This window comes from Mus caroli, unplaced genomic scaffold, assembly GCF_978045245.1.
Source record: "Mus caroli unplaced genomic scaffold, Mus_caroli_1 scaffold_12, whole genome shotgun sequence".
In the NCBI taxonomy this organism is placed as follows: Eukaryota; Metazoa; Chordata; class Mammalia; order Rodentia; family Muridae; genus Mus; species Mus caroli.
Genome location: NW_028227267.1, coordinates 70,998,546 through 71,024,159, shown reverse-complemented (window position 1 = coordinate 71,024,159; position 25,614 = coordinate 70,998,546). Strand labels below are relative to the sequence as shown.

General features: G+C 44.7%; 1 protein-coding gene across 7 annotated transcripts in view; it reads left to right on the top strand.

Moving 5' to 3' along the window:
• The window catches only part of Lrch1 (leucine rich repeats and calponin homology domain containing 1), a 185,794-nt gene that overhangs the window by 56,857 nt on the left and 103,323 nt on the right, over positions 1–25,614 (top strand). Inside the window, exon 1 of one of the 7 annotated variants that reach the window (XM_085828772.1) lies at positions 22,652–22,931. The exons of the other annotated variants lie outside the window; for them this stretch is intronic. Coding sequence (XP_085684898.1) covers positions 22,862–22,931 — 70 coding nt within the window. The 5' untranslated portion in view covers positions 22,652–22,861. Of the gene's footprint in view, positions 1–22,651; positions 22,932–25,614 lie in introns of those variants that run through there. 7 annotated transcript variants of the gene reach the window in all.

The following is a 25,614-nucleotide window of genomic DNA, read 5'->3' as shown; positions in this document are numbered from 1 at the left end:
GTTAGGTAGTTTATCAGAACAGGGTGCTATATCCAGAGAACCATCTTGTAAGCCAGCCTGTCTTTCTGAAGCACTAATGAGCTCCATAGCCGAAGTCCACGGGGCCTTGCTGTTTGTTCCCTTGGCCTTGTTAAACTATGGGGAAATTTGCTTTGGGGTTGGATGTTTCCCTGCTTAGTATTTAACCCGAGTTTTAGTTATGACAGTACCAGACATTGTCAGATTAGCACTTTCTCTGTTTTTTTCTGCCTAAGACATGGAGTTGGTCATTAACTAAAGACCACAATTAATTAATTAATTAGCTGTGTTGTATGGCGGGCTGAAACATTTCCTGGTTCGATTGTAAGGGTTCTTGACTCCCATGGGCTGTGTAATTCAGTTTGCCGAGTTCTCTTTGTTGCTGGTGGTGTGGGTGTCCCTGGTCCTGCGAGCAGAGGCTGGCAGCCTTAGGTGCCTGCTCAGCTCTCCCCGCTGCCATAGAGATGCCTCAGCCCCCCAGTCTGGGGTCTTCTGTGAGGGCTGTGATGAGCACAGATATTTGGTATCCACAAGTTTTTCTCTCTCTATTTCATTCCTGTTCACAAGGTTCTTTGAGTACTGATGAGTACATCAAATGGGATGTTTCTGTCGGCAAAATGCTACCTGCCCATTCTTGAGAAGAGGGCTGCAGGCTGGCTCCACAGTGCCTTTTCTACATCTGTGCATGTCTCATTCCCTGAGGAGCTTGGAGGGGTGGGACCAGTGCTGTTTCCCTGAAGGGATGCCAGGCATACTGCTCAAACAACTAGTCAGGGCCTAGATCTGCTATACCATACTTGGAACAGAAAATCCAGCGTAGCCTTTGGTCTGGGGCAGCAGCAAACTGTGAGAGGTGTTTAACAGGTGAGCCACAGGCTTGCATCTGCTTCCTAACAGGTGACTCTGCTGGTGTTAGAGAGGAGCCAGGTGGGGGTCAGGTGTAATGGGGGAGTGGAACTGTACCTGATTCTTGGCTGTTGCTTTAACTAGATCTCTCAGAAAAAAGAATTAAGTCAGACTCTTACTGTATTTGAATAGATTTGATATTTTAACACCCTCGATATTATAAAGTTTTATAAAGTGAGCATGTCAAGAAAATGTAAAGCCATCAGATACCTTGTGGTTTTGTGGTCAGTATTTGCGGACACGGCCTTGTGATAAGGTGGAACACTGCTCAGGTGGGTGAGCTTGCCCTGAACAGCTTCCACCGTCGATCCTGAAGGTTTCTTTCTGTCTTCTCTAGTTTGCGTTCTCAAGTGCTCGAGGGGTTTATTTGATGAATAGGTTTATTATTGCCTGTGCTGCAGACATAAGACTCTAAACCATATCACACCGCATTCTTCTTCTCTCTGTGATAGGGTGTTTGCGTAAGCTGGTGTATAAAGCAGTCCTAAGGAGCTGAGTCAAATGGAACATGCTACATTGCTGAAGGAGCCCAGGGATAAAATGTGTGAGACGAAGAACTTTTATAGAGCAGCTGGAGTGGTAGTGTAGTTGGTAAAATGCTTTCCATTCTTACCCGATGTTAGTTCAAGAGAGCGCTGGGATTATTAGAATGTTACACATACTTACCCATGATTTATATAACACACACACAGACACACACACTCTACACCTTTCAAAAACAGCAACCATGTTAAGCGTTTAAGCAGGCTTAACTCGTGCCTTCTCTGTTGATGGGATTACTGTGTTGATGGGATTTCTTCTTTGGCTAGTCATCTGCCTGGTTGAGACCGTTAAGCAACACTGAAGACCTACCTAGGGCACAGAGCTAACCTGCCACATCTTGACTGCTGAGTGGGGTTGCTTCCCTTCAGCCTGGATGGGTATGATTTGCACCTTTGCTAACAGACAAGTGTCTGCATGAGGCTCACTGGCAGAGGCTCATTAAAAAGCAGTGTGATTCCTGACCTTGCCTCTGGCAACAGGTACGGGCTTGCAGAACCCTTGTAAGTGGATTGTATTCCAGTATCTGTTGAGCTTCTTCACTGTACTACTGACATGAAAGTGTGGCTCTAGAATATTCAGTACAAATGACACTCGCATAACCCCCAAAGGAACTGTTCAGGGGTCAAAGGACCTGAAAGATGAAAAATTTCAGTATATGTGTTTTTTTGTTGTTGTTGTTTTTTATTCTATCGTATTTGTTGAAATCATTTCATACTAAGAATAAGCTAAGGAATATAAATTAGTTTCTAATTTGAATAACTTGCCCACCCCTAGGGTTTTCTAGCAGGGTGCGGGAACACAGGGCTGACACTGGCCTGTCTATTGAGAAGGTTTTACACTTGCTGTTTCTTTAGGAAGTTTGTCCTCCGTAATTTCCCTGAACTGGCTTTGTTGTGCATGAGCTGCTCAGTGAAAGCTGAAGCCTTTTGGGAAAACAGTATTTGCAAGGGGCCAGGCTGACCGGTATAATAGCTGATCCCTCTGGCACGTGGCCCAGAGTAAGCCGAGGTTGAAGCTTTTAGTGTGGTTTAAAGACGCTGGCCTGTCATTGGCCTCCACTGTAATTGGGCGAGTGGTTTTGGACTGGGCCAGTGTTCTGCTTCTCCTGGGAGCAGCTGCTAGGAGGCTACAGAGTCCCTGTGAGCTAGGGACTCATCATCTGGTATGTTTAATGCAATCCGGCTTTATCTTGGGAGCAGTTTCTGATTAATGGTGGTAATTGCCATGGACCAGCCCCGTTTTTTTTTTTTTTTTTTTTTTTTTTTGTGCAAGATAAGATTAGCATGTGAAGGCTGGGTAGGGGCTCTCAGAAGTGCCGTGGTACTGCAGGAGACAGGTATGGAAGGAGAATGAGGGAGACAAGACAAGTTATAAGGATGGGGAGATCCACAAATGTGATTGGCTTAAGAGCCTTTTAAAATCAGTTCATGGGCTGGAGAGAAGGTCCTGAGTTCAAGTCCCAGCAGCCACATGGTGGCTCACAACCATCTGTCATGAGATCTGACACCCTCTTCTGGTGTGTCTAAAGATAGCTACAGTGTTCTTACATATAATAATAAAATTAGTTCATAAATGCTTATTACATTTATTTATTTTAGTGCGTTTGTGTGTGCTCACCATGCACATGGAGGATCAATTTCAGAAGTCCGTCTTTCTCTACCATGTGAGACCTGGGAATTGAACTTAGGTTCTCAGGCTTGGCAGCAAGCTCCTTTACCTACTGAGCTATCTCACAGGCCCTAATTTAAGAGTTTTAAACTGCCTATAAAGTATGAGCTTCCCAGCACCAGTGAAACAAAGTGTGGTTAGTTAGATTTTTGAAAAACACCTACCCATCCTCATCAGATTTGGTGTGTGTGTGTGTGTGTGTGTGTGTGTGTGTGTGTGTTATGTTTGCTTGCTTTTCATTGAAGTCAACCTTTTCCTTCAGGGATGTGTTTAAGCATGTCACCTTTTATCACTGACTATGGATGGATGGGTCATGCTTTCCAAGGCTGCTGCCCCACCCTCTTCTCTTAACTCACCATGAGTTATGCAGCTCTGCCTCTGTTCCTCACTTGCAACAATTTGGCCTGCCAGGCTGAGTTGCTGAAAGACAGACAGAACAGAACACGCCACTGTGCAGTCACCTTCCTTCATTTTGTCGCCTGGAGTGTGACGTGGATGGCGTGGGCTGGAGGCTGGAGGGATGGAAGCATTCCTTGCAGCGAGAAGGGAACTGGCTGGGATCTGCTTCGCTTAGCTTTACAGTGAGAGTTTTTTGCTAGTGCCCTGTTCTCTTCCATTTATTTCCTAGCGAATACGCCTCCACCTTTGGTGGAATGCTAGTAGTTTGAGATGGATTTTAATGGAAGCCATAGAGGCTTGAAGTCTTGCAGAAAAAAAAAATCAGTGAAGTGGGGGTGGTGTGTGTGTGTGTGTGTGTGTGTGGGATGGGAATGGGGGGTAGGGCGTTCCATTCTAGGGAGGTCCTGGGACAGGTGGGAGGCTGGACAGCTGTGGGGGCGGGACTTAGATTCAGCTGTTCGCCCTGGCGACACAATCTGTTTTAAATCAAGCTGAAGAAGAAAGCATTAACATCATGATGGATCACTTGGCTAACCCCAAGAATGTTAATTATGTGTCAGAGATACATTTTAACCCTTGATACAGTGGCATTTAGCAGGATTTTGTGGTGGGTGGATTCATCTTGTTACTCAAATTCTTCCTCTTCCTTTTTTTTTTTTTTTTTAAACTAAACATTGGCCTGTCATCTGTCATTCCTAGCCCCTGAGTTAGGCTCACAGAGAGCCCGTGCCATCTTCTCAGGCTGTTTGCTGCAGTGACCTCTGTTCTAGCCCGGTGTCTAACCAAATCCATCTACCTACCCATGTCACGGTGCAGCTTTGTCTAATTGGATTCCCAGCCTCTCTCCCATCCAAGTGCTTGGTGATCTCCTGTTAGCACCTTGACATCCAGCCCAGATGTTCTGTTTGCCCCCTGGTTCCCTTCATCCCAGCTATGGGCATTAACCTTCAAACTTGCCTAACATCTGTGTATCTCTGTGCTTCATCCAGTTATGGCCATGAAATTGCTCACCCTCAAATAGTGGCTGAAAACAACACTGGAGACGGAATGTTTGTAGTCTCCTCAAATGCTCTGTTGAAACCCTAACCTCTAATGGGTGTTGTTGAGAGGTGAGGCTGGTGGGAGATAATCAGGCCATTACAGGGAAGCCCTCATGAATCAGTTACAAGACCTTTTCCACCATGTGATCTGAAATGCCTTATCAGCTGTCTTCTTAATTAATATTGAGTTCTGGCTTCTGGAACCATGAGAAATAAATAGGTGTGGTCCAAGGAACCTCTGATATGTTCATGATGGGCCAGAGCTAAGACAATATTAATCACTTATCTTGTTCTTCATTCTGTGCCATGAGTGGCCTCAGCCAGGAGTTCTGGCTTGGAGCATTTCTGAGTTGCTGTTAGAAGGTAGCTGGAGCTGAGTTGACCCCAAAGGTTTCTTTAGCTCGTAAGTCTAAAACTGAGTGTGGAGGAATGTAACGGCCTGGGCTAGAACTGCTGGGCCCCCCTCAAACTCTGTGTCTTCTGCACCTGGCCTCTCCTTGTGGGGAGTCTTTGTTGCATTGGGCCAAGGCTCTGAAGTGAGTTGTCCAGGAGAAACTGGAAGAGCCCATTTCACCTTGGAGGTCCCACAGTTAAGTTTCTTGCCTCCTGTTCGTTCATTCAGATAGTAGGGCTGCGTACAGCTGAGGAGTGGGAATAGAGAGATCCTTAGTTGTTGCCGCTTGGTGGAAGGAATGTGAAAGACTGTGGAAAACCTGGTGGTTTAAATATATATATATATATATATATATATATATATATACATTTTAAATTGGACAAAACACACATGGCAGAGTTTATTGTCTCAGTCTTCTTGGGTACAGTTCAGTGATGTTAAGTACATTCAAATTACTTTGTAGCCACCACCCTCATCAGACGCGGAACACTTCTCATTATGGAAACAGTAACTCTGTGCCCATGGGATGCTTCTCCATCCCTCCTCCCCACTGGCTACTCAATGGTCTGTAAGTTGTTGACTATTCATTCGCCATGAATTTGACTCTGAATACCTCACATGTAAGTGCAACATAGTATTTGGCTTCCTTTGGCTTATTTCAGTGAGCATGATACGCCCAAATTCATGTTAGAGCTCGTGTAATATCTCCTTTGCTTTTAAAAGAGCGTATATGCACTGTGATTCTCCAGCCTCTATTTGTGAACACATAGTTTGCCTTTGGCCGTTTAAACAATGCTGCCCTGATGTGGGCACATTGGAAAGCGTGTTTGAAGTCACAGTTACCGTTAACATTGAGGCTTCTCAAGTGTTTTTCCTCACTGAACTGGAAATTTCTGAGGGTAAGGACGGTGACTTTTCATGTGGAAATCCCCAGGTGGCCCAGCACAAGCACAGAAAGTAGTTGCTGAGTGAGTCACAAACACATGGATGGAGTAATGTTCGTTAAACCTACCGGGGAGGATTCACTCTTATGTGTGACAGGGTGTTGCTGATGGGATTGGGGAGTTCCCAAAAGCAGTTATATTGAACACCGCTCTGTTGTAAGATGTTTACTGGATAGCACTGGGGGCATGGCATTTGTCAAACACAACATGAACTTATAAGATGATATTTTAATGCCTCCAGCGTTTTAAAAATCATCCACTGTGTTTACACATGTGGCTTTTATACACAGTAATGTTCTATGTAGTTCAAGGGATAATGATGTGGAACCATTTCCTTTGTATATTGGTTAGCCTGCTTTTAATCAAAATGGAAGCCTGTAGTCTTGATAATCTCATATGATGGGGAAAATGTCTAACACCAGATTTGGTTTTCATTAGTTTGCTTTTAGCCCCTCACATGTGCAAGGCTGGGTGGTAGCAGCCTATTCTAACAGCGTCTAATGCTGAAGTCAGCCCTCTGTTGTTGACCATGGACACGGAGGAGTGATAATAAAACTTGGGTTGAGGCTACCTTGCCTTGCCATTTTTTAAAAAGGAGGAGTTAGAGTTATAGAGCAAATGAATAATCAAGCTTACTTTCTTTTTCTTGCATGAACCACCCTCTGTGTGTGTGTGTGTGTGTGTTTATGGAATATTAAAAGCAAAAATCCCTAAATGGCTATGATTTCCTGACTTATTGTCTTTATAAATGAGATAAACATTAAGTAGCCTTTTCTTTTAATTGATTCTTTTCTTGATTGATTTAGCCTCACAATCATGTTTGAGTGTTCTCAAATGCTTCTTGCACAGGCCTTTAGATTTGGTCCTTGGGATTCCATCATTTGTAAATGTCCTTTGTGGAAAGAGAAGACAGGATAGCAACCTCATAGACCAAAAGGAGAAGAGTCAAGTTTTGGAATAACCCAGATGGCCATTGGAGAGTGTGCGAGTCCGTGCAACGTTTGATGGCGATGTTTGGGGGCTTGCTCTTCTCTGTGGACGTGACATAAGTTAAGTCATCTAACCTCCTGGGAGCCAAGGTGATGCCAAAGAGTGCTTTTGTTTGTGATCTTTGCTCATCGTGAAGTTTAGGTAGCATGAAAGCCTTTTGTTTATCAGAAGGAAAATTGAGGCTCAGAAAATTAGCATGCACCCCGAAGCCCTACACTCGGGAGAGGCCTTCAGGGACTCTGTCGTGTTTTATTACGTCACATCTCACTATCTTCCTTTGTTTTTTTTTTTTTCTTTTCCCATCTTTCCATCCTCATTTTTCTCCCTGTCAGCCAGCGTGTGCATGGATACACACGCTGAGATCGAGAAGGACACTCGGTCTGAGCTCCTCCGCCACTGAGCCTACCAGTGCTGGCAGCTCCTGCTGGACACGCCTGTCAGCCACTGAAGCAATGGCGTGCTCCCAAGGGCTAAATAAAGTTCTCTTTCTAGGCTTTCCTTTCCTTGGTAGCATTTGAGCCTGTGGGATATCTTTGAGTCGTCTGCCATTATTTTTTTTATCATCCATATTATTAATTTTTTTCTCTTTATTACTTGTTTCTCTTCCAGCCTCAGGCTCACAGTGACATGACTTTGAGTGGTGCGGGGTTGGGGCCAACCACTTTAACCATGTTGCTGTGCAGTACAGAGCCAGTTAAACAGTAGAAGTGGAGTGACAACAGCTGGGTTCATAGAATTTCTCCTGTACGTAAATACAGTATGGAAAGCATAGCTTGATTTATGTGTTGGCCTTTATTTTTTGAGACAGGGTCTTATGCAACCCAGGCTGACCTAGAAATCAGTTTGTAGTCAAGGCTGGCTTTGATCCTCCTGCCTCTACTTCCCAAGGGTTGGGTATTGTAGGTGTATACCACTATGTCTTTAATATACTCAAATGTGAGGGACTACTTGATGAAAGGAAAGAGGCTACAAGAAAGAATAGGAAGGGGATGGTGGGATGTTTTCCAGGTAAACGTGATTGCCATGCAAATATAATAATAATAATAATAATAGTAATAAATAAAAAAGTTAGAAAGAACGGCTATAAGCTGGTGTTAGCTACAAAATGTGTAGGGCAGTGCCTAAGGCACGGGCTGCACAGGCTCAGCTGTGACCCTGTAGACTTTGGAGTCACGTGGAGGGTCTGTTCAGCTTCCTAGTACCCATCACTACCAGAAAGAGTCTAATGTTTGGTCCACTCATGACTGTGCCATGGTGGCTTCAGCACTCTGCTGTCCCCAACCCCCTATGACCACTCCAACTCACTATGGAAATGCCCTGGTGCATGAGCAGGGCATGGGACACAGGACACAGCTTTGCTACAGCTAAAGTTTATAAAGCATCCCCCTGGACTAGCCATCTTGAAAGTAAGTGTCACAAATCATTTTTCTTTTTTTTTTTTTCTTTTTTTTTTTTAATTTTTGTTCTGAATTTGACAGTGCCTGGGAAATCTCTCTGAACTCTAGGCACCCAGCCCTGTGGGCATGCATCTTGTGCCCTGTGTGCTGAGCAAAAATTAAAAGAACCACATTTATAATGCTGCTAACCAACGGCATGGTTAAGGCCTCTAATTGGCTGGCCGAAGTTGGCAATGCGCCACTCACTGGAGCCCCTTGTAATTAAACTTTGATTCTGTTTTTAGGACTATCCTCTGCAGAGTAGGACCTAGCATTCGAGCTCAGTGGAGTCTCAGCCTTGGTGAAGGGCAGGCTAGTACTGGAACTCATGGACTGAGGAAATGACCCTGTGCCCGTGAGTCCAAGAAGAACTTTGACAAATTAGTTATATAGCAAGAGTAGAGCTAAGGCTCCTTGACAGCAGGGCCATCTGGATCCGAGGTGCGTCTTTCTTATTTTATAAGACCTGTGAGGTAAGACGTCAAAGAGCTTACTTGCTCCTGAAGCTCAGAGTTTGGTAAAAGTGCTACCACGAGGCCAGTTCTGATTTCCCTTTTAGTTTTGTGTTCATTGAGCAACTGGCCTGCGAAATGGCATGGCTTATGCGATGGGAATGAGACTCCATATTGAAGCTTTGCATTCTGGGAGAGGTGCGTTTTGACTTTCTCCCTGCTGTGAAATGCAGTTAGGTTGATCCTAGGACAAAGCATGGATCCTAGGCAGCAAAGCATGGATTGACACAGCAGTGGCAGAGTGGAAAGCATTTGTCATCTCTTCGTGGTGAGCTCAGACTTCAGAGAGCTCTGGTTTTCCCACCCTGTGCTTCTTTTGCAGTTCTACCCTTGTCCCCCCTCATACCTTGTACCCCCACTCCCCAGTTCTGCCTGAAGGGAGAATGTCCTCCCCAGATCTGGGACTCACATTTGTCTGAAGGCCACAGGGAGAATCCACGATCGGCCCCTCCCTCCTCCTTCCTCCCTCCTCCCTCTGAACTCTATTTAGACTTACAGGAAAAGATTTGTGGCTTTTTGCAAGCTTTCAACTCTGAGGTATTTTGGAAAACTGTAATTTTGTTTGTTCCCTGCTGTATGCTGTGGCTTCTTCAGATACGAGTGTGATTATTTTCTGCATCCTTTCCATAGCAAACATTTCTCCCTCGACTCCAGGCTCCAAAAGTAGGCTCTGGAATGCACCCGTCCCACAGACCCTGCTCCTTGGCAGTGGCTGTCTCCACAGTCAACAAGCTGGTTGCCGTGCTTGGGCTGCCTCTCCAGGTGCCTCTTGGTCTTGCTCGGGCACTTGGCCTCCACATGCTCGGCAGTCAGACGTGCCCAGTGTGTGGCAGATTCCCTGGAAGCCACGGATTACTGCTGAGTTATTATGAAACTTAATTGGATGATAATGAGGTGGTTCTGGGTAATAGCACTTTGGGTGGATTTTACCCATAAATCAGTCATTTGTGGGAGACCATTAGCGAGTGGCAGGGATTCTCATGGCGGACTGTTGGATTACTGGGTTTGGATCCTAGAGTTTTCACACACTCCCTTGCACCCCTAGGAATTTTATAGTTTCTAAACTGCTAAAATTTTTATCTGCTTGGAGTTTATTTTTGTATAAGAAACCGACCTTGGATCTAGCTATTCTTTTCAAGCATTTAAAAAAAAATGTGTGTTCGAATATACATGACATTAAATATAGCACTTTATTATTAAATATAGCATTTGTGGCTATGTGTAGCGTATATGTGATGGATACGTGCATATGTGTGCGCATGTGTGTGTAGAAGTTAGGAGTTGGCACTGATTTCCTCAGCCCCTTATTTTATTTTATTTTATTTTGAGATAGGATGGCTCACTGAACTTGGAGTTCATTGCTTACTGAGACTGGCTGGAGACCTGCCTATTTCTGCCTCCCCTACTCTGGGATTTCAGGCATCTACCATGGTGCCAGCTTCTACTTGAGTATTGGCTATTCCATTTGGAGTCCTCATGCTGACTATACAGCGCTTTACAGGCTGAGCTATCTTCCCATCCCCCACTTTACACATTTTTATTTATGTGTACAGTTCGATGGCGTTCAGTACATTTAAAACCTTTTGACTTTTAAGCTGTGCCCTATAAGCCAAGTTATTTTAACATTCCACGTCCCACTTTCCTTTTTGTAAGTAAGGGGAAACACCCTACTAAGTTTTTCTTAGTCGAGGTTGACCTTGAACTCACCATCTTCCCGTCTTTGCCGTGTGAGTACTGGGATTGCAGGAGTGTGCCACGGAGCCTGGCAAGGTTGTCTGTAAATGAGATTGAGAATTAGGAAAGCTCTTTTGTTCATCAGGCTGTGCGGTGAGTGCTCAGCAATGGTTGTGGCTAAAAAGGCTCACACGGACAGCCAGGGCTGCTCAGAGGAACCCTATCTTAAAAAAAAAAAAAATCAGCCAAACAATGAACAAGCAAACAAACAAACAAGGCTCACAGGGACAGTCAGGGCTACTCAGAGGTTCACATGGATAGCCAAGGCTACTCAGAAAAACCCTGTCTTAAAATAATCCAACCAACCAACCAACCAACCAACCAACCAACCAACCAACGAACCAAGAAACCAACCAATCAACCAACGAACCAAACAAAGTGGCTCACACTATAAGCAGGCTACTTAAGATGCATTTGAGTCTTGTGTCTCAAGCATGCCCTATATAACACTAACACACACACACACACACACACACACACACACACACACACACGGAATAATTACTTTCCATTCCTTTGCTGTGAACACAGAATTCTCATTGCAAAGCTCAGATAATTTCGCATCATTTTTGTGTGACTTGAGCATAGTGCTAATACTGTGATTTGGACTTCAGGAGAGAAGGTTTTTTTAAAAACAGATTTAGATGATACGGGATTCATAATAAAAAGATAAAGTCTCTTAATATCCATATATAAAACAATGCAGTGGACTTGAAAGGGGGAGGCCTTCTGAATATATTTTGCTCTTTTCAGAGTCTTAAAGAAAATTTCTTTTCTTAAGATGTTGTAATAGTTATTTGTTACTTAGAAGGAACTCAAGATGAAGAAATGGTATGTGCTCAAAGTGAGAAAAAAGGTAAACCATAGTCGAACAGTAAGCATTCGCTTATATTTAAATCTTTTGGAAATTTTATGTGTGAACCTAATATGTCAGTTAATTATAGCACTTTGAATTGCCCCCGAAAAGCCAAGCCATGTTTCTGGGGGGGAAATGGTGTGAGTTCGTTTGTACTTTACAGTGAGCAGCCTTCTTGTTCTTTGCTTCAGCAAGAGACACCCAAGTTCATTTGCAAAAAGGCGATAGGAATTGTTCGAATCAACTCTTGCTAGCTTTAAAATTCATGTTCTTACAATACTGTATTCAGTCGCCACCACAAACATGCCTTTCTTAGCCACACTGTCTTAGCTAAATGTGAACTTTGAAAATGGGAAAATCAGGCACTTTTTTAGACAGTTTACTCTTTGTTTCATAGTTTGGGGCTTAAAAAAAAAAAAAAAAAAAAAAAAACTGTTGCCAAGGGGAAAATCTCATGGAAGGAGCCTAGCTTTTAAGTTGGCCTGGTGTTTTGGTCTACGATCCATGTTGTTGTTTTGGGGAATTGGTAGTAACCTTAAGTTTAGTTGAACAAACTCTTATTTCTAAAGCATAGATCATACTTGTTTTCTAAAAGTAAGTGAAGAATGTCTAATTAAATTTCATCACTCAGGTACATGTGCTGGGTCGGGGACTCAGGGTATTGGGGTAACACTGTTGTCATTATTGCATTAAGGGATACCTGTGCAGAGCATGCTGAGGGAGCGATCACACTGGGCCTGGGGGCAGAAGGTATGCATTTCACAATCTTGCACTTTCTCTTGCTTTGAAAAGTTGTGCCAGAGAAAGGTATCAGCCTCATGGTGTAGAGGCTGCTGGTAGGCTCCTTCCTTGGTCACATGTTCTTGGGGCACCATGACACTCCTTATCCATATACTGATATCTTCCTAGCCCACATTGTGCCAATACACTTCCTGTGGATGGACCTTAAGTCCCAAGTCAAGTGGAAAAAACAGGCCCTCTACTTGGCTGCCCAATGATGCTCTTAAGTCAGTTTAGTAGAAACAAATGTCATGGTGACTCCTCTCCCACCGTCACCCCCTAATTTTAAAAAAAATTTTTTTTCTGTATTTCTTTTGGCAAGTGGTACACCTGTGGGCACTGTCCTGTGTAGGCTGGAAGCCTGAGATATGCTGCAGATTAGACTGATGGCCAAGCTCTGTTAACGCTGCTGCTTCACCAATGGCTCTCTTGTCTGTTGTTTCATCCGTTTCCACATTGCTCCTTCCCCTGATTCTCCTCAAGGATGTATGTAGATGTTTCTCTGTGCATCCCTGATGACTATCTTAGGTCTGGGGGGGAGTGGGGGAGTAGTAATGCTTTCTGAGAGAGCTACCCGTCCTTCCATTCTGCACCCTGGCTGTGCCTGTGATCCAAGGAGGAGTACCCCGCTTGCCCTGGCAGGCTCCCAGGTACTTTTCCAGAGACTCATCCGCACACAGGTCCATGTTTCTTGGAAACCTTCCTCAACCTTTGTCAACCAAGCAGGATTTTTACCATGTTTAGAAATGTCCCTCTAACTCTCTGTACTTTCTCTTTTGTTTGACTGTCTGCCTTCTCCATCAGTCTGAGTGTTGCTATAGGTTATAAATTAAGTCTCACTCATGTCCGTATATACTAACATGGCATATGTGGCTCATAAATGACATCTCAGTAAATGGCTGTGTGATTGTGGGAATGTTGTAGTAGTTTTTGCTGGAGTGGGAAGGCACTTACAGGTTTCCCCTCAGTACTCATGACCTTCTACTGAGTAGCTGCCTTCCATGATCTCCAGAGGGAGGGTTTTTTTTTTTTCTTTTATCTCCCCATCCCCCATCATGGTTGGGGGTTAGACCTAGGGCTTTCTTTACACATGCTCAGTAAAGGCAAGTGTCATATGACTGTGTTGCACTCCCAGATCCCAGGATGAGCTTGCTGGTGAGCAAAAGTCCTGAGGTTGAATGTGTCCGACCGAAAGACTGCAGTGAATTAATTGTATAACGGTTTGTTCAAGGGCCTGGGCCATCAGCACGGTTTCATGCTTCATCCATAAACTCATGTGGTAACCCATGGTGCGTTGTACTGCTGTGATCTCTGCCCAAACACTCTCTGTTGACTGCTTCTTACTTCGCTACTCCCCTTCTAGCTTTGGGAGGAAGCTTCTCTATGCCCCACACTCCCAGCTGGGTTGGCGGACCTCAGAAGGAACATCTCTCTGTCCTCATCAGTCACAAGCTCGGTTATCTGCATCTGTGTCTGTATCCACCAGCTAGCCTCCTGTAGGAGGACCATCAGTGGTCCTGGGGAGGGCACACCACCAGCTACCTGCTTTAGAACTTAGGCCTGTCAGCTCTGTTCTTTCTCTTCTAAAGTGTGTTTCCCTTCCCTAAGGCTATTCCTGTCAGCATGCAAACATGCTGATGCATTTCCTCCCTATACAAAGCCTCTTTTGCGCCATTTTATTTTGGTTTACCTAAACCCACTGTGACTTCTCCTCTAAAAGTTTTTGGTTGTGGTAGAATAGCTATAGGATGCACTTTCAAGTTTACTGTAGAGTCGGACATGGTGACATAATCAGGGGGCAGAGGTAGGTAGATCTCTGAGTTCGAGGCCAGTCTGGTCTACAAGGTAAGGTCTGGGACAGCCAGACCTACATAGACAGTTCTCTAAGAAACAAATAAATTTGTAGTGTAAATGTTTGCAAGGTCCAGGAGTATGAAGTACATCGCATTGTTGTGAAGGCAGTGTCCAGGACTCTGCATCTTGCAAAACAGGAACTTCGCCAGTTAAACACTCATCCCATTCGATGAGGTTTCCCCTCCCCCACAGACCCTTTCTTTGTCTTCTGTGCTGCCCTGCCCCTGTGTGTCGAGTGACTCAGGGCCTAGTGCTCCACTCTCTTCTCATGCTTCCACCAAGTTCCTTGGTGGTTTCTCTAGAGAGAGATCTTAACTGTGCCACTTAGGTCCCCACAGCCCTCCAAATAATGTCTCCCAAGTTCTCACCTCGCCTGCTTCCCTGCTTCATATCTTTGCCTGTGTATGTAGTGGACGTCTCTACTAACAACTCTCCAGTGACCTTGACCTGCACCAAGTGCCTGCCCAAGTTGACTCCTGAGGGTGGTCACTCCCTGCTTTCCTGCAGGACTCACAGCTGGCTACTCTTTTTCTCTCAGAGCTATGTCAGCAAATCTTGCCAGCTAGGCTTTCAGAGGATGACACTCACTTTTTTTGTTGCTATGACAACATGTGACAAGAAGCAACTTAAGGATGGAAGGAAGGGCTTATTTTGGCTTACAGTTAGAAGGGACTCGGTCCCCCCATGACAGGGAAGGCGTGGTGTAAGGAGCAGGAGGCAACTGGTCATGTTGCATCTGCCCTCAGGATGGTAGAATCAGGCTATAAAACCTTGACATCTGTCTTCAATAACCCACTCCCTTCAGCAAAGGTCCACCCACTGTAAGTCTCACAGCCTTCCCAAACAGTGACACCAGCCTGGGGTCGGGGTGTTCAAACACATGAGGCTATGGGAGGCATTTCACAGTCAAAGCACAACAGAAGGCACGAGCTGAGCCTGACCACTGTGTGTTACGTCTCTCCGTTCCTCTGTCCATCTAGCACTTAAGTTTAACTGCACTCCTTCCGTGCCCTGGTTCCTGCAGGCTGAATACACTTCTAATGAGAGTCCTTTAAAAAACGAGTTAGATTCTGGTTAAACATTCCAAGGGATAGTGGGTGCTGGATATTTGCAGCTGTTGGAAGCCCCAGGTCACCGGACACCTCGTCAGCGTCCTGTTCTTATTGTCTTACATGGGTTCTCTCAGCCAGAACCACACGGTCTTCCCCAGTGACCCTTCAGTCTGCCACCCTGTCCCCATTGCTAGGGCACTCACTGACCCTTCACTGGAGGAAAGCATCTGGCTCCTAGGTGTCCTGGGACACGTCTGCTAATCTTTGCAGCTCTCGATCGATCGTGTGTGAGCTCCTCCCTGGTCACTGGGTTTGAAAATCCCAGCCCTCCCTGTGCTTGTGGGGCTTCTGGCTCTCTGTCCTTGGTTCTACCTGCTGGGTTGGTTTGTCTGGCCTCCCTAGAATGTCAGTTCTGGAAGGCTGGGGTATGGATGACGTCAGCTGTGCTTGCCTTCTGTGTAGAACTATTTCTGGCATGTGGTAAGCACACTGTCAATATTTATCAAGTAACTCTTCAGTTTTTACAAACCAGACAAGGGTACTTAATTGCCTATCTCCCTCCTTCTTAAACTTCATTTGAAATTTGAAAGTCTTATTTCATCCAAATGGTTACCAAGATGATTTTTGAATTTCACCAAACAAAAAGTATATGTATGAAAATGTCTTAATGAAATTCATTATTTTGTATCCTCTCTAAAAATGTTCCTAAGATGATTTGTTTTCTAAGAACATATATATGAAATTTTAATTTTAATTTTTATGGTGCTGAACCGCCCCCCCTCCCCCCAAGACAGGGTTTCTTTGTATAGTCCTGGATGTCATGGAACTCATTCTGTAGGCCAATCTGGCCTTGAACTTAAGAGATCCATCTGCTTTTGCCTCCTGAGTGCTGGGATTAAAGGTGTGTGCCCCCACTGCCTGGCTAATGCTGAACATTTTTATAATATGTCATTAACGATAAATTTTTTACTTTTATGTACACAGGAAATTGCTATAGATTTTCAAATAGTCTTACATAAAATTTTTCTTTTCTGAAGGATATTACACTTAAGTATGTTATAGTAGTTTTAAATCTTTTTTATCTGCATGGGAGTATTATTGGTAATATCTTTGAGGGTTTTGGTGGCAATAATTTTTCCCCCCTTCGGCTTTTTAAGGAGCACATTGAAATGGGCGCAGTGGTTACTTCTTGATGTTTTGCTTGTTTGAGATTCATTTTACTGATGTGATTGATCCCATGTGGGATCAATTCTGAGTCTCCTGTGATTTCCACTTCAAGATGCTGTTGCTAGCGTCACTGTTTCTCGTGTTTGACATGAGCCATTACTTGAGTTTCTTGAGTCGCTAGTTAGCCTGAAATTCTCTCCACATCAAAGGAAAAGGTTCATGTCCCTGTCTTGGAACCATTTAAAGTGGCGCTAACACCTTCTGTTCCAAATTCATTGATCTCTTAGAGGGGGAATAATTTTATCTTTGATGGGGAAAGGCCTGATGTATGTGCTCTCCTCCCTGGCACCGTTCACACTGCTTTTTTTTTTTTTCTGCAGAAAAGAAAACCAAAAATGATCATATTGATTTGCCTATACTAGCGGTTTTGTTTGTTTGTAATAGATGTGGATGTTATATGCTGCCTTGTATGAACTTGGCCTCGGGTATGGGAGGGACTGAATTTCTCAGTGGTCTTGTTTGCCTTTTTATCTTTATCATTGGGAAGAAAAGTGTGCAGAGTGTCCTGGTACTTCCAGGCCCCAGGACTCCTCCTTTTTCAGAATTGGGAGCAGCCGGGAGTTTAGACATGTGCTGCTATGCCCAGTGTATGTACTGCTTCATTTATTTATTGTTCCAGGCCCCAGGACTCCTCCTTTTTCAGAATCGGGAGCAGCCGGGAGTTTAGACACGTGCTGCTATGCCCAGTGTATGTACCAGTGTATGTCATTTATTTATTGTTGTTTTTGTATTTACCATTTTGTGTATAGTAAAAGGGCCCAATTAACCGTGGATCCTGGAGGACTGATGCTTAATAGGAATTTAATGCTCTTTTTGATTTCTGAGATCTCCAACCAAAGCAAAGACCTTGGGAAAATAATTCTGGTATCATTGGTTTCTTACGAGGAGCTCTTTTTTGTGGTTTCCCCAGCACATTACCCTGTCTTTTGTGGCTAAGGACCAGTCTTTCTGTCAGCACTCTCACAGTACGCAATGTTTCCTCCTCGATAGCAAGTCTACAGTGCTGATAAAGTAAAAGGCCGCAGAGGCCTTAGCATCTGAGAGCTTCATGGTCTTTGTACTTCAGAACAGCTCACCTTGCAGCACTTGTTAGAATCGTTAGTCACTAGGAATTAGTCTTTAACAGTTGTGTGCCAGAACTGCTGCTCTGATGTCAGCTGCTCCGCTTCATCAGTGAGACAGTCCTTATATGTGATACCAGAGAAAGACCACAGAACTGCTGGAGCCTCACTCCTCCTTGCGTTCTGAGAATCCCAGTCTCTGCGCCTCTCCTCACCCACTGAGCAGCTGCCCCAAGTTATGCTGCACCTACCAGGCAATCCCAGGCTCCTCTGCATCTGGAGAAAGCTCACTCCTACAGCAACCTGTGCCCCTGTGCGCACCTGTACACACCCCACTGAGCTGTGTACACCTTCTTTCCACACTGAGATTGTTTTCTTGTGAGCCACGACCTCCCAGGGTCAGCTGTAGCCCCTTGAGCTCGGGCTGTTGCTGTCTGTTCCCTTTGAATCATTTCACTCCCCAGAAGTATCTGCCGCGAGCCAGTCTGGCACATGGCTAGCAGCACGAGGAGCCAGCCGAGGGATAGGTGGACTGAGCAATGGATGGCGGGACAGAAAACTGTTGTGCGATTTAGTGGACAGAGAAGCCATCAAAATGGTTTTTAAGATTTTTTTCCCCCACTCATTATACAGAAGCATAAGTAGTTTGGCCAGACACCACAGCACGTACCTGTGATCCCAGCACTTTGAAAGCTAAGGCAGGAAATCCGTAAGTTCAAAGCCAGCCTAGACTAAATAATAAGACATTGTCTCAGACACCCTCTTCTCAAATAAAACACATATACCCATACATATATATATATATATATATATATATATATATATCACATATGCATAGTTAATTTTAAAAAGTATAATTAGTTTGCTGGTATCTCATATGAAATATGCTTGCCAGTTTAATCTTAAGCTACTTGTAACTCAGACCTTATTTCTTACTATCTAATGGAATAAGACAGGGCAACGTGTTTGTCTCTATCCTCCCTAGAGCCCTTTGCTCCCTGTGGGCACCACTCTGAGGGCTTACTCTGAATGGCCCTGTCCAACCCTTTCAAGAATTCTGGAGCAGCTACTATTCTTGTCTTCAAGTTACAGGTAAAGAAACAGAGGCATAGGCAGATTTGTCAGATTTCCAAGTCTTCTGAGCTGAGTGGTAGGGACAGGGCTTGAAGTTACTTACACAAGGTGGCCCAAGAACCTGCTCTCCAACCGCGTTTGACATTGCATTCATTCAGCAACGTTCACAGAGCTCTAGCTGTGTGTCTCAGGGGCCTCACCGCCATAGAACTTACGAAGTTAAATAGGCAACCACCATACACAACTAAATAGCTATCTGTGTGCTAAGGGAAAAAAGAAACCATGGGACAGAAGATGGTGGTGATTGATAGTTAAAACTTTGAGAGCTTATCAGTGAGAGACCTACTTCTTGGTGGATCTCAGAGATATATGCCTGAGAGCTGGACTCTCTCCAGGCTTTTAGGAATTTGCTTGTTATTTCTGCCTGTTTGGTGCTCCAAGTCTCTGGTGGTAAAATCTTCAGAGTCAGGACTCAACATTGCCTGGAGCCTTGTTCCCTTATTCTAATGCCCCTCCTGTGGGTGAGTGTTGAACCATGGGGCTGGACTCCTATGTGTGTGGAGAGTAATAGGAAGTAGGTTTCCCAGCTAGGGGGCTTTGTGGGGCAGCGAGGAAGCTCAGGTGGAGAGATAGAGGAGACCTTGCCTAACTAATTGGAGAAGGGTGGTGACCCCAGGCCACCCCACCACCCAACCTGTCCTCAGGAGGAGCCACAATATCAAAGTAGAAAGAGCTTTCCAGAGCATTAGGAGGTACAAGGTCTTAGGCACAAGTGAGCCAGGGCTTTGGACTTCCCTGTGATGGGCACACATCTCACCCAGTTGACAGGACCTCATGGCTGGTACTGAAACAGTAGTTCCTAACTATCTTGTCTCAGTCACTGTTTGTCAGCTGTGATCCAAAAATAACATAAGCCTTCCCCCTCAAGAGAGAGACCAAAGCCACACAGCTTTTTATCACAGTTTGTTATGGAAGCTGTTCTACTTTCTCTCTCTCTCTCTCTCTCTCTCTCTCTCTCTCTCTCTCTCTCTCTCTCTCTCTCTCTCTCTCTCTCTCCCCTTATTGGTATTCTCTTGCTTTGCCTAGTTTGTAAATTCCACTTTATCATGGGCACACATATAGAATAAAAGGATAGATGGGCCCAGTACTATCTGGGCTCTTTAGGTATCTCCTGGGAGTCTGGGGCTGCAACCCTCTTGGATTAGGAAGGGGATGCTGGCTTCTGAAGTTAATTACATGGTAGTATGTTTATGGTCTTACTTGGGTTTCCTGAAACGGCTCATGATAGTGATTTCCAAGAGTGGGACTTTTCTTCTGACCAACAGGATATGGCCCACAAGGTCCCCAGCTGTCCTGGCCCATCAGAGCTTGTACATGGAGGATGCTAGTGGCTGCAGATTTCGGATGTTATTGCTGGCACATGAGGGATTCAACCCGTTCCTCATGAACTACCACTTTCCGTTTTTTATACAAAAACAGCGTCCCTCTGCTCAATCTTGCTGACTGCACACTGGGTTCCACGTACTGTTTTCCTACTCTACCCTGCTTATTTTTACTCTTTTGGCCACTTTATTTTAGGGATTTGCAATGCTTGCTTTGGCAGCGTGATCCTCATTGTTTTATTTCTGGCTGCTTGGCTTTCGTGTGAATACTTCAATTAAGTAGCGGATGTGGGCAGACCGTGTCTTAGGGGTGCCGGTTTGCTGCCCGAGTGTGTTTGTGTTGGTGTGTACTTGACTCTTCACTGCAGAGCAAGACCCCAGGGTGGGATTCCAGCTAGGACAGTTGCCCTCCTGGGCTGGGTAGAGAACAGAGGCATCCAGGAGACGTCCCTTCATTTGGAAAATGTGTTAAAGACCTGATCAGAGGTCACATAGCTTTTACAAGGCTGTGGAATGTCTACTGACCAGGCTTAGAAACAGGCCAGTTGTTAAGGTGTTTTCTTTTTACAAGATTTACTCAGATGGACAGTCAATCTTTCCGAGAGCTCGGCTTCTGAGGCTGAGCCGAGAAAGGGCTCTCAGGAAGCTTTGGTGACTGTTCACACAGCTGGGAATTAGTTCTGCTTTTTACTAGTCTGAACCTTACTGGGAATTACAGAGGCATCTGCCTTGCCTCGTTATTGTTAAGGAGGGAAAGAAGAGGGGGCTGTGAAGATGGGTCACTCAGAAGTACTTGCTGCGCACGTGTGAGTTCAATCCCCAGCACCTACTTTAAAAATAAGGTGTGTAGGGGGTGGGCAGAGACAAGAGGCTCCCTGGGGCTTCCTGGTCAGCTCCAAATAAGCCCAGAACAGAGACCAGAGGAGGAGGGGAGTCTTTCCAAAAAATAAGTAGGTGGAGAGCAAGTGAGGAAGACAACTGGTGTGGAGCACACATATCAACAAAGGAAGGAAAAAATTTAGTTTTCCATGTCTGTGGCTCTTTCAAAATATGTACAACTTCATTCCTGGTTAGATTTTTGTTGCCCGGCTTGTATTGGAAACTTGCTGAGAAGACAATGGGAGTAAGGCTCAGATCCAGTGAGGGCTGACTCCAACTCGGGCAGTATTTTCAGCCCCACCTTTGGATCCTGCTATGGGACTCTCTGTGTGTCCAAACCAACATCCTCTCCGGATTAGCCCTGTCTCTGGGCACACACTCTCCCAAAGTTATGTTTTAAGTACTGTGCCTAAGAGATACATAAAACAAAAATGTCTCTAACCTGTAAGCCCCTTGCCCTAAGACAGATACACCCTGAAATGCTGGGGGCTATTTATATAAGAAGTGTTTGCTACCCAAAGCAACTTGACCCAACCTCACCAGATGTCCCTGATCACATGTAGGTGGGAGGTTCGGAGGCAGGACATATGTCAGGATATATGCTTGCCCCTGATTGGATGTGGTGGGAAATACATGGCCTTATGGGTTTGCCTTTATAAGCCTTTGTAAAATGTGACTCGTGGCCATTTTCTGGGAACCCCGGAATAGACCTGGCCAGAGTCCATCATCCTGGCCAGTATTTAATGAAAGCTTGTTTCAAAATTGGCTCAAAATTGTCGTAGTGGTTTTGTTCTCCATGGTGGGACCGGGCAGGGATGCTCATCCCTGTAGACTGTCGGGGCATCATATGGATACCCCAAGAATCCCCATGGCTCCAGTCGTGATCCCCAGGCTTCTGAAGTGACTCTAACACGCCAACAGGCTGAGAGGTTCTAGGGAGGTTTTTACTTAGGGAAACAGCCCTAAATGGAGTCACTGATATCTGCTCTGTATTTATAGAAGCCTGAGAACTGTAAATAACCAAAAAACAAACACAAATCACCCCTCCAAGTTCACGGTCCCTTGCAAAGCCTGTTTATCTCTCATGGCATGGCTCAGGTCTTCCTGAGTCTTTCACCAATGTGTACCGCCTGCTTTTAGATTTTGTCATTGGAGATTAACAAGTGAATTGCCCTCTTAGCCTTTGCTTCATGTCTAGAGAGCGATTGTTTTTTCTGGAGTGGAGAACATTTATTGCTCAGACTTTGGGGGTGTCTGCTTGGGCTCTGATGACTTCTGTTAGGAGCCTAGGTTAGGGGTGCTTACTGTCCTGTGCCTTTGTTTATAGCTAAGTCCTAAATTTACTTTTCCTCCCCTCCTCTCTTCTCTACTCCCCCCCCTTCTCTGGACCGCCTCCCTCCCTTCCCCTCTCCTCTTCTCCCCTCCCTGTCTCCTCCCCTTCCCACTCCTTTCTCTTTCTCTGACCTCTCCCTTTCCTCTCCCTTCCCTTCTGCTCCCTCTATTCTTTAGCCCTCTCTCACCCTCCTCTTCTTTCTGTTTTTTTTTTTTTTTTTTGAGGGGGGGCAGGGCACAGAAAGTAGGCACTGTAGCCCACAGCTGGCCTCTGAGTGCTGGGACACCATCATCCAAGCCTGGTTCTCAGGTTTTCTTCCTGCCTTCCTGCCCTCTTCCCTCTCTTCCTTGGTTTAGTGCTTGGTTTTCAGGTAACAGGAAAGACTGGGACTGGACTTTATTCTGTAACCTGATACCCTGAGTGCAAACAGCTCAGCTCAGGCTTACTGCCCTTTCTAGGCATCTTTTCATTTTCTCTAGAGCATACATGAAGCTCGGAGGAGAAGGTGGCGGCCTATCCACATTTTTGTACTCTTCTTTCTGTCTTCCACTAACAAGGTTGGGAATTAAACAATGCTAAGAGTCACAGAGAAAAAGCAGCCATACATTTGAAAACCTACGAAGCCCAGTGCTTTTCTGTTACTGCTAGAGATATGACTCAGCTTCCCTCTGGCCTTGCTCAGAGACCATGTTGGCTATATTTTGGTTGTAGTTTGGACGAATCAAACTAGAAGATTGATTTGTTGCCCTGGTCTTGTTGGCATCATTCCATGAAGAAGGATGGTCTCCTGGGGAAAGCTGTGGAATTACCACTGTGGTTTGGGCAAGCCACCCAAGCCTGTTCTTACCCGTAAGTTGAAGGCACTTAATAGTTTGCATGAGCATCTGCCAAGTGCTAGTCAGATTTCACTAGATGTATCTGACCTTACAGCCAGGACTCAGCCTGATTTAAAACTTATGTGTGTGTGTGTATATATATATATATATATATATATATATATATATATCTTATTTATTTTCAAATTATGTCTATGTCTGTGTGTGGGTATGAACAATGCTTGTCCTTTGGAGCAGGAGTTACATTTGATTGTCAGCCCCAATATGGGTTCTGTGAACCAAATTCAGGACCTCTGGAAGAGCAGTACAGGCTCCTAACATTGAGCCCTCTTTCCAGTCCTCGATCTCGGCCATATTAGAAACGTAGTTTGGAATATCCCCATGGTTTATTGTGATCGTGCCTCAGTTTTCTTTTAAATGGCTAAGCTCCTTGAATGTGTGTGGCTTTTTATTTCTGTCGAGAGCATATACTTGGGAAATGTTGGACGGATGTGTAAATAATTCATCATGACGTTAATTAACCCCAACAGACTGTTTGTTTTGTTTTAATTTCCACACTGCTGACTGAGGAGGCAGCTGTTTTTGTGTAGGCGTTGGGAGAGTCTAGGCTGTGTGTAGATTTCTGACCCTCTAATGTAGAAACTGACACAAATCTAGAAATACAGGAGCTTATGGCATGGGGTGGGGAGTTGTCAGTAGCTTGGTGGATATGAAGGTCGACTTATTTGGGTGCAGTGAAGACCTGTTCATGGCGGATACCCATGGTCAACAGCTTACAGTGTTTCTCAGCCTGTGGGTCACAACCCCTTTGGGGGTTGAACAGCTCTTCACAAGAGTCACCTAAGACCATGGAAAAGCACAGACATTTACATTATGATTTATAACAGTAGCAAAGTTATAGTTATGAAATAGCAATTAAAATAATCTTATGGTTGGGGGTCACCACAACATAAGGGACTATGTTAAAGGGTCACAGCCTTAGAAGGTCGAGAAACCACTGGATTAGAATTTTCTTTGTTTTATATATATATATATATCCTAACTCCTTAAAGGATCATTGAAAAGGTATATAAAGAATAATAAATTAAAAACATCATGTTTAAGATAGCTCAGGTGGTAGCACGTTTGCTTAGTGTTCACAAGATCGAGGTCTGAGGGTCACTGAGCTCTCACAAACCTATAAACCAGATCCACCAGTCCCTGCCTTGAACCTGGCAGGGGGATCAGAAGCTCAAGACCACCTACTACTATGTAGAGAGTTTAAGGTCAACCTGGGCTACATGGAACTCTGTCTCAAAACCATACCCAGCCATAACAGTTTCAGATGGGTATGATAAGGCAGGCCCTGTGGTTGAAAGGTTAACACTGGCAGCTGAGGCAAGAGGGTTGTGAGTTCTAGGCCACCCTGAGCCTGCATAGGAAGATCCTGTCTCCAAAAGGAAAAACAACAACAAAACCCCGAGACCAAGCAAGCAAACAAACAAACAAACAAACAAACAAACAACAAAAAGAGATGAATAGCAAGATATTAGACCCAATTTAAAATGAGCAAGAATTAAGGCTTTTCCCTTCAGCGGTTAGGACTAACGCCATCTTTGGAGAGGCTTTGTGGATGAATCCTCTCAGAGTTAGTAATGGGAGGAAGCCGCTGACCGTTCCTCCACACCGGGAGACCATGGAGGAGATAGGAGGCAAGGACAGCAAGCAGTCTGCACTGTAAACACTCCAGTCGGCAGACTACATGGCCAGGTTTTCTCTCTGTGAACTTCATGGGATTTTCTGAGCTGAACTCGCTCAGAAACAGCGTGTTTTCTGGGTAGATTTCCTGCTTTGTGGAACAGGAAAATCTGCGTGTCTTCTGCAGAGAATTGTTCTTTCTGTGATGGCCCTAAAATTTCAGGAAAGGAAATTTGCTTCACACCCCTCTTTCCTACATTTGCTGCCCAGAAATTGACAGTCGCTTCAGTCTTTGACTAAAGCACAAATCCATTGTGTCCTGAGAGGGAGAATGTGGATGTCCTGGGAGATGCCTTTATACATACAGAGTTGGATATTTCAATAGTGTATGTATGATATATCATGTATATTCACATATATTGTTTATCTGGATACACACACACACTCACACACACGCACACACACACACACACACACATCTACCTGTATGTGCATGCATGTGTGTGTGTGTATTTGAATGCATTCAAGTCTTTGCAGGCACAGAGGGGTCTATAGTGAGAAGCCAGTTCCGTCCATCTGACCAGAGGGCCATTGTCTAGAAAGTGCAGCATTCACCAGTTTCTTAACTCTCCAGAAATAGTTACAACTAAGTAACTGTGTGGAACACCCTCTACAACTCACAAATGCTGCATGCCCTGTTTTATACATGGCCGTTTACCAGCATGGGCAGTTTATCTTAGAGATGGTGCCCTGTCAGCCACAGAGAGTCCTTGTGTTCACGCTAATGAATGATGTTACAGTATTCCAGTATTCACAGGGAATGCAATTGTTGTCACAGCCATGTTTATGGTTTAATTTGATATTAGCATTATTTATGATATTTATTAATGGAGTGTGAATATTTAATCAGCCCTCCACTGACATTTAAATTACTTTCTAACTTGTATGATTTCAGACTCTGCTGAAAAGTATATCACGCATATTTGCGGCTGTGAATATACTACCCATATTTGTGGCTG